The sequence below is a fragment of the Meleagris gallopavo genome, chromosome 6 (assembly GCF_000146605.3).
Source record: "Meleagris gallopavo isolate NT-WF06-2002-E0010 breed Aviagen turkey brand Nicholas breeding stock chromosome 6, Turkey_5.1, whole genome shotgun sequence".
Taxonomy (NCBI): Eukaryota; Metazoa; Chordata; class Aves; order Galliformes; family Phasianidae; genus Meleagris; species Meleagris gallopavo.
Window position 1 is genome coordinate 45,613,991 of NC_015016.2, and position 9,497 is coordinate 45,623,487.

The window sequence follows — 9,497 nt, forward strand, 5'->3', positions numbered from 1 at the left end:
GAGGGGCAGGCCCGGCGGCATGGAGCAGGGCGTGGTGGGCCATCCGGTGACCCTCATCATCAAGGCGCCCAACCAGAAGTACACCGACCAGACCGTCAGCTGCTTTCTGGACTGGACCGTGGGCAGGCTGAAGTCGCACCTCTCCGACGTTTACCCCAGCAAACCGGTGAGCTGTCGGGTGGCCCGTCTCGTTCGTCTCGCTGTCGAGGTGGTTGGGCTCTGTGGCTTCTGAGCTGGGGAGGTGGCCGTGCACAGCTCAGGGCCTGCGCTGGGTGAAATAAACAAGGAAGAGTCCCGCTTCCACAGCTGGATTGGCTCCCTGCTAACAGGGGATTCCGAGCATAAACAGCTGCTCTTGTGGGTGCTTTAAGGATTTGGCAGTTCACTGTGCTGCTGAAGGCCGCTAGTCTTGCTCCACTCAACTTCCCTAGAGCAGCGTTTGTATCTATTAATCAAATCTAGGGCTAATCTCTGTAAATGTGAGTGTTCTGTCTGCAATGATCGCAGTACTTCTGGCATAGCCAGGATACTCAGGGGTGGGACAGGTAGGTGAGTATTTGTAGTGTCATCTGAAATGTGGGATTGAACAGCCTCTTGAGAATTCTTTCCTCTTTTCTTTTGGGGGTGCCATTTTTCGAGGTGGGGCTGGAAACTGCCATCAGCTTTTTTCATTGAATCATAGAATTGCTCAGGTTGGAAAAGACCTTAAAGATCATCAAGTCTAACCGCAGCCTAACCATCCTACCCTAACTCTTAACAACCCTCTGCTAAATCATGTCCCCAAGCACTACATCCAAATGGTTTTTAAACACATCCAGGTATGGTGACTCAACCACCTCCCTGGGGAGCCTATTCCAGTGCTTAACAACCCTTTCTGTAAAGAAGTCTTTCCTGATATGTATCCTAAACCTCCACTGGCACAACTTGAAGCCTTTTCCCCTCATCCTGTCACCAGTGAGAAGAGACCAACCTCGCTCTGCTGCAATCACCTTTCAGATATTTGAAGAGAGCAATAAGGTCTCCCCTCAGCCTCCTCTTTCCCAGACTAAACAGCCCCAGTTCCTTCACTCTCTCCTTGCAGACTTGTGTGACAGCATTGGCTGTATTTTGCAGCCGTTAATGTGAAAATATACAGATTTCTGTTCAATATGGGAAATACAGTTCTTTCTCAAGTTAAGTTCTGAATTTGGCTAATGAAAGAGGTTACAAAAAAGCATCCTGGTAATGGAAAGATAACACCTGCTTAGAATGGCAGTCGTGTAGAACAGTGTATTTGATTCTTTTGAAAACCTGTTCCAGAAAACTGGACAAAGACAGTGACTGACTTTGTCTCTGCATTACAATGACATGTAGGGCCGGGACTTTGCTGTGTAAAATGCCTGACAGAGGTTGCCTTTGTATTGTAAATGATCAGTGTTCACCTAAGTCAATAAAATAATTATTTTTGTGGGAGTGGGGAGAGGAAAACATGCCTAAAATAGTAGCGTTGTGTCCAAAAGGGGTTTCTTCTGAAGGAGAAAACAGGAGAAAAGCAGTCAGAAGTTGCATCACTGATGTGCTGTATTTGAGAACTTGTGGACTTAGTTATTGTTTTTATCAGCTCCCTTCTGAGAGGCTACCTACTGCAAAAAAGACAAAGGCACTGCTTCAGTTGATTGCTGCCTCTTCCTTGCTAGAATGTCCTCTTGTGGGGCATTTGTATTCAAACACTCATTTTCTGATTCACTCTACAGGCTTGCTGAAATGATCTTCTAGGAGGAATCCCTAATGAACAAGAGGTTTTTATGTTGAGTTGCATTAACCAGTATTATGATGCTACATTTCAGTTGTCTGAAGTGTCTGTCTCCTGTTAAAAATTGATTCCTCAGTGCGTCTTACCTTACTAAAATGCAGTTCAGAGTTTATTGCTCAGTATTAAAATGAGCAGTTTAGAATCCCCAGAACTGTTCTGGGTTAGATAATGGCAGTTTCTTTAGTGAAAATTATCTCAATATTTCAATTTAATTTGGCTTTAAGGTACTTACTAACTTGTTTGTAATTAAACACAATATTGTTACTTCACAGAGCCTTTCAAATTAATAACATGGGAATGTAAGAAAAGGCTCTTCTCTGTGTGGTCAAATTGGAAAGCTTATCTTTTGTCTGGTTTTGATATTTTTATAACTTCAACATTTATTTACACGCTTGTGCATTTAAGATGCTCTATTTTTTTTTTATTTTATTCTTTGAACAGAGCAGCGTCAAAAACTTGTCAGTAAAATGCCTACATTCCATGGATGTGGTATGTCCTGGAAATAACTTCTCCACGCTATTTTAAAAGTGCGAGGGTACAGCAGAAGGCAGCTGCTGCATGCAAGTATTGCAATGTTCTAAAAGCAAAGGATGCAAAATAAATCAGCTGCTCTCGCTGCAGTACAATCCTGCAAGTTTCCATGTGTGACTTGTACCTTGTTCTCCTATGTGTATCTAAATTTAGTTTCTTTTCTAATTGGTAAACTAATGGTGAATTTGGTAACAGCACTTAGAGTAACTGTTTTTGAGGGCATATCTTCAGAAAATGAATGATTGTTGAAGTAGGCAAGTGAGAGGCTGGGCTATGAGGCAGTGTTGTTTGTGGCTACTAGATACATTCGTGTGGGTTACTTACATGAGTATGTATAAATTCCAAGTACAGGCAGATATAAATAGAGTTAATTGTTGTTAAAGATGGAATTTGTACTTTACAGAATCACAGAATCATCAAGGTTAGAAAAAACCTTCAAGATCACCCAGTCCAACCATCCACCTGTCACCAATAGCTCTCACTAAACCATGTCCCTCAACACAAAATCCAGCCGTTCCTTGAACACCTCCAGGGTCGGTGACTCCACCACCTCCCTGGGCAGCCCATTCCAGTGCCTGACCACTCTTTCAGAGATATACTATTTCCTAACATCCAGCCTGAATCTCCCCTGGCACAGCTTGAAGACATTCCCTCTAGACCTATCACCAGTTATATGAGAGAAGAGGCCGACCCCCAGCTCACTGCAGCCTCCCTTCAGGTCGCCAACCATCAGCCCAGGCTGCCCATAGCCACATCCAGCCTGGCCTTGAATGCTGCCTCCAGGGATGGGGATCCACAACCTCCTTGGGCAACCTGTTCCAGTGCATCACCACCCTCTGTGGAAAACTTCCTCCTTATATCTAACCTAAACCTCCCGTCTCAGTTTAAAACCATTCCCCCTTATCCTGTCAGTATCCACCCTCACAAACAGCCGTTCCCCCTCCTGTTTATATGCTCCCTTCAAGTACTGGAAGGCCACAATGAGGTCTCCCCAGAGCCTTCTCTTCTCCAAGCTAAACAATCCCAGTTTCCTCAACCTTTCCTCATAGGAGGTTATAACTTCCCTAAAATAAATGTTTATTGAAGAAAGGGGTACTTGGAAAGTCATCTGTGCATCTCAAACCTGTTGGATCTTGCATTTTGAGTCCTAATCACTGTTATCAGTTTTGCCCATAAACATTAATTTGAAACTCCTGTTTCTCATTTCCTGTAGTACCTGTCACCTAGCATGTATTTTTCCCACAGTTCTAACCATATGTGGTTCTTTGGGTTTTTATTTCCTATGGAAGAGTGGCAGAGAGGTTGAATGACCTGAAAACCAGATGTCTTGTAACTGTAGCTGGGGAAAGGTCAGAGACTGCGTGTTCCTGAACGACCTTACTTCATTATCTTCACTTTAATGGTTTTGGAAACTTTCTTGGCATATTTAACTTGAATCAAGCACTGTAGGAGTCTTGCTTGAAAAACGTAAGAAGAAAAGCTGATAAATTGCTAATTTAAAATTCATAGCTTTTGGATTGTGATCAGAAAACTGTCTTTTCCATCCTAAGATTGAGTTTTAGCTTTTAAGTCCTTGAATTGTTTTATCTCGTGTTTTGAATTTGCTTCTCAGACTAGGGTAGCAGTTAGTATTTTGAAGTCCTTTTCCATTGCAGTTCAATGTTTGGTCCAGCAGCAAGTGTGTTGTTCTTTCAGGCAGGAGCTGGGCTGATGAATCCTCTCTGGCAGAGGATGAGTTGAATGCCTGGTCAGTTTGCTTTGGCATGTATATGAATTAATAAAGATGAAAACGCAACGATTTCTTCCATCTCCAGGTATTTAAAAACAAACAAAAAACTCTCAGGTTTCAGGATTCTAGGATGGGTTTAACCCTGAAACCTGAGAATTACAAGGGATGATTCCTGTAGTGCACGGTTAGATATCTAAGCTATGTAAGGGAGGAGCATGGAGTTCAGAACTTCTTCCTGCATTAATGTTCCTGGCCTAATATGTTCAACAGCATTCAATTTTTGTTAAATTAAGCTATAAGCATTTATTTTTTTTAGCTTTTTTTTTTTTTTTTTCATTTGGGGAGCTGAAATGCATTACTACTATAGTAGTCAGATCGGAGGGGTCATTTTAATCCATCTGTTTCTTATCTATAAAGGATTTATTTATTAAAGCACTTGTATCGTGCTTGTGAAGGTACTTTGTTATATGGGGAAGCCTGTATCTATGATACTGAAGGAAGGGATCTGGATTGGAGCATGGAGGATATGGTGTTACGGGCCACATGCTGTGCTCCTGAGCTGCTGTTAGATGGTGGTACAAAATTCTTGGCTTAGGGCTGCTGCTTGTTTGTTTTTGCTTGGTTTGAACTGAGCCTGTCTCAGGACCTAGCAGTGGTGTCTGAGACTTCTTCCTGCTTCTGCTCGTGATTTGGAAGCGACAGGTTTCTTACTCAAAGTCACAGCTTTCTGCAGTCTTAATGCTGTGCTGCAAAATGTAGATGTTCTGAGAAGGCCTTCCCCAGATATAAAATGCAAGTCAACTTTTGGCCTGCTTGGAACCTGTTCCTGACTGAAACAAGCAGTCAGTGAAACGGTGTGGTGCAAAAGAATTTAGATGGATTTGAGAGACTGGCTTCTTGTTGCTGTTTTAAAAGAATAAGTCAGTAGAAATAGTGCAGTGATAACTTTCAGTTCGTGGCACTTTTCAGCCAGTGGAGCTGGAACTTAATAGCTCTGTGTTGTCAGGCTTAGAAAAGTGGTTCTCTGTGTCCCTAATTAGAAATGTAGGATGAAAAAGAACATAGAAAATGCTTCTTCAGCATAAGTGACAGAAACAGTTCTGAGCTACGTATGGAAGGTTAGCCACTCATGATTTAAACCCATGAACTCAATCATGTACAACTAGTATGACTTGGGATGACTAATTTAGTTTTTAAAGCAGGAACTACTCAGATGTAATGCATACTTAAAATTCTTGGCTTAAAGTATTCCTAAATCTCATGACTGGAATATTTGGGGGAAGAGTGAAGTTCCGTAACTCTTCTGTTTTCTCCTGGTCTCTGGGTGTCACAAAAAGAGAAAGGAAAGAGATTGCCAGGGCTTCTGTGAGAGGTTTACCTTGTTTGTGTGCTTTTCAGCTGTTTGGGCCGTAGTGTTACTGTGCCTGCAGAGAAAGCAGCTGGGGAGGCTGGGGGAGGGCAGGAGGAGAGAGACAAGTGGTGTAAGGCTGGCTGCTGGGGTGGTGGGAAGATTCTTCAAATATTTCATGCTGATAATGCCTGTCAGTTCCACTGCTCTTAGGCGAGATTTCTTCATCTAGCATTTGGTTAGGTTAGCGTTCTTTCCAGTGATAAAAGCTTAGGATTAACTTACAGTACAAGCAGGTAGCTGAACTGAAGTTGGTAACAGTTGGGTTCTCTTTTAAAAAACAAAACTCTTGTTTCTATACGGGTGAACATTTAGAAGCTTTTCTCAGGAAAGGAACTGTTCATTCACAAAGTTACAGCAGCTTAAGTTATATGCTTTACTGAACAACTGTATCAACAGGGCACCACAATACAATCATCCTGATCTCAGCTGAGAGTATTTAAATGTTTCTGCCTTATAATTCGAGCACAATGTATTTTTAAATAGATCTTTATTATTAAACAGTTCTAAAGTGTGGAAGTACTTAGAACAGGCAAAGAAACTTATTCAAGTTTGAAGGCTCCTTGTAAAAAGGAAAGTCCTTTTGCTTCTAAATGTTCTTTGCTGCCTTCCTCTGTGTTTCTTCTTTCTGTTTTATGTTTTCTTTGGAGGGCTGACGGGTGGTGGGAGATGGAGTTGGTAATGCACAGACTAATAACAGACATTCCTTACAGAAAAAAAATTGAAACCTGTCCATCTCCTGTATATTTTAATGACCATTCCATTATTCTACTGATTTTTATTTTTTTTCCCCTTGCTCCAGCTACTTCTCTGTCTGCTTTCCCAGCAAGTGTGTGGGAATGGAAGCAGGATAAAGAGTGAATCTTCTTGAAATGAAGGGAATTTTGAAATGTACTCAATGGTTGTCTTGAGCAGCATTTACCAGTTAAGTGTTGTTACATGTTAGGGCACTCTTGGTGAGTGCGTAACAGCAGAACTTCTTTTCAGAAGCAAATAGCCAGCTGGACTTGGAAGACCTCTGAAATGTTTTAAAGACTGTCCTTTGGTGGTTGGAATGCTAAGGGTTTTTTTCTCATCTGCAAATGTTATCACCAGCTGTATGTCTGTACAGCTGGAAAAAGCTAAATTCCTTTCTTTGTCCCATCTCCTAGTCCACAAAGGATCAGAGACTGGTGTATTCTGGCAGACTGCTTCCTGATCACCTGCAGCTGAAAGATGTTCTCAGAAAAGTAAGCTTTATATCAACACCGTATGATTGCTGAGCAAAAACACATTTTAGGAAATAGGAATGTAGTTTGCATTGTTTAACTTCAAATTTTAATAATAAGGTACAACATGTGACCAACTGAATAATGTTGATATAATTTTGGAAAATGTGTTTTCAAGTATCCCTTGTTTGTATGATTGTAACGCTTGTGGAATGGGGGATGTTTCTGATTGATGAGAGTTAGCCTGCCTAAGTCCCAAACAAGTGTTGTGTAATGGGGAATGACTTCTTGGACATTTCCTGCTTTGACTCAAGCAGGATTATTTAACAGAACTCAAAGTTTTGGACTTAATTTCATTTCCTGTACTTACTTAAATCCAACAACTTATGCTTAAAACACAAAAACCAAAAGGGACTTGTGAGCAAGCTAAGGGTAATGTTTTACGTGCAAGTAAAGACTTCTAAATTCATTGATGGGAAAGCTATCTGTAGTCCTGGCTTTATTCTTCAGGTATAGCTATTCCTGGTGTTTAAAACAAAATGCAAGAACCAAGAAATTTCTTTATTTTGCTGGCTTATCTGACTTTGTGTTCCCTAGGCAACGTGTAGATTAAATCCGAATCCTGAATACTCGTGACATCTGATCAATGACATCTTGAAATACACATGCTTGCTTCTCAGTTTGGATTTGCATAGCTGAAGTGGATACTGTTGACTAATAGAGACTTCATTATGTTAGTAAAGTTCCTAATGTATAGAAAAAGAAATACCCTAAAGAGGGCAGAGTATCAAGAGCTTTTTGTGTTTTGATGTTGATTCTAACAGTTAGTCTAGTGCACTGTTAACTATGCCTTAAAACTTCCAGCAAGCAGACCTGGGTGCATCAATAGCAGTATTTAGGAAATGTTTTAAGTCACTAACAGTTGTTGCATCTTGCAAGCATTAAATATGTAAGGTCAGTAATACAGTTCACGTGTGTTGGTAGTGATACTTTTTAGTAAAGTATTGATGTTAAACTCAGTGTAAAAACTGCAGAGTTGAATTACACTTTACCATTTTGTGCAGAGTCTTTTCCAAAGGAGAATAATTTTTTAGTAGACGTGAGTAACTGAACTTGCATGTCAAATATGGAGAAAGTGATCAAGTTGAATCCTGAGCACTGCTTAAGTAGCTGCTGCTGTTCCTTCACCATCTTGATTCTGTAGGAAATCTTACAAAGTTGGATTTACCTGCTTACTAAAAATGTGCTTATATTTACTGTGTGTAAGTTTACTACAGAACTGAACTGAATTATAGCCAACTGGAATCTTCAAAGGTTTGTAAAAATATTTATCTAATTTTGCTCAAAGCAAAGATTGTGATGGGCAAAATCAAGTCTAAGCCCCTTAAATTCACTTGATCTGCCTGCAGCAAACTCTCACAGTAGATGCAAACTGTGTCAAGCCTTGTTAATCTGATAGAGAAACTGTCTTCCTTCAGTATTTGAGGGATATTTTTAAGAGCGTTTTAATTGGTATAGCCCTTAGGTTCAGTTATGGATACTTACTGAATTTAGAAAAATATCCATCAGCTGTAAGTACAAAGGCTTTAAAGGGAGGGCTGGGGGGGAAAGCTGTGTGCTTTATGCTTGAGCTTCTGAAAGAAAGATATGATTACTCTTGATTTCAGTTTCAGTCTGTATTCTTCCTATTCATTTAACTATAAGTTCCTGCTATTCTGAGAGGATTTACTAAGTCTTCCAGATTAGCTCTGTGATCCTTGCTTTTTTGATACTGAACGATGTCCTTTTGCTGATAAGCAATACCTGGAGGCTGGATGGCTTCAAGCATAGCGATTTTCAGCGTGCTATATGTGAATAACATGTTTTAATAAACACTTTCTGCCTTCCTTTACCTCTCTGAGTCACTTCAGTTCTTTTGTAGAAAGAAGGTAAACAGTAGTTAGGTTAAGGCCCTTGACTTGGTAGAATGCTGATGGCTTGTGTTCAGTGCTGTCTCGTTATTGCTTGCTGTCACCAACAAGTGGGAAGTGAGAGTGTAACAGTGAGGCTGTGCTTGTGACTAGAAACTGATTTATGCAGAGGAGTTGCAGAGAGCGTGCATGGAGAGAGGCTATGCTAGCCAGAATGCACAGTGGTACATAAAAAGCAGTTATGCAGGTTTTTTTATTCCTAAAGGTCAAAGCTGAAAAATGAGTAAATGCTTTTTACATTTTTTTAATACTTTAAAAGAAACAGTATTTCTGAGTGTCATTGCATTATATGCTGTAGTCTGACTGCACTGCACTGATTTCAGTAGGGGATAGCTTTTTTTTCTAGTATATTTGCATATAAAATTTGATTACAGTGAAGCTGTGGTGTGCAACTTAAGTATGCATAGCTATTTTTGTTGCTGTGGCCAAATGTTTTCATTTGGTATAGTAGAACAGATTCATATTGAAGTTTGCTATGACATCTGTGTTTTGTAGGGGAGCATATTCACAAAGAACTGGTGTAAGCTGATTACTCTCACTGCTGACGTGGCTATGAGTGCTCCTGTTGGTTCACTTCCTCACTTACAAGTATTTAGGAATACTCAAATCTGGTTTGGTGCTTTGCATAGCATTTTCAGATGTGGAGTATCTTAGCTGGGTGGTATCTGCAGGGTAGGCTTGAGTTAAGCTTAAACTGCAATGGTTAGTATATTTTTCTTATCTTGTCCTGCTCGTGGAATTCTAGCTCCATTCTTTGTTTTTCCTGTTACTGAATAATTCTCTTCATTGAATCTTAACACAAATGAAGACATGCTTAGCATTTGGGAAACTGAGCACTGTAAAGAGTGTGATTTTTTTT

At 40.4% G+C, this 9,497-nt stretch overlaps 1 protein-coding gene across 2 annotated transcripts in view; it reads left to right on the plus strand.

Moving 5' to 3' along the window:
• Positions 1–6: 6 nt before the first annotated feature.
• HERPUD2 (HERPUD family member 2) overlaps positions 7–9,497 on the plus strand; it is a 20,046-nt gene continuing 10,555 nt past the window's right edge. Inside the window, exons 1-2 of one of the 2 annotated variants that reach the window (XM_010713036.2) lie at positions 7–166; positions 6,612–6,689. In XM_010713036.2, the coding sequence (XP_010711338.1) occupies positions 20–166; positions 6,612–6,689 (225 nt within the window). In that variant the 5' untranslated portion in view covers positions 7–19. The remainder of the gene's footprint in view (positions 167–6,611; positions 6,690–9,497) is intronic. The other variant, XM_010713037.2, reaches the window with a different exon arrangement.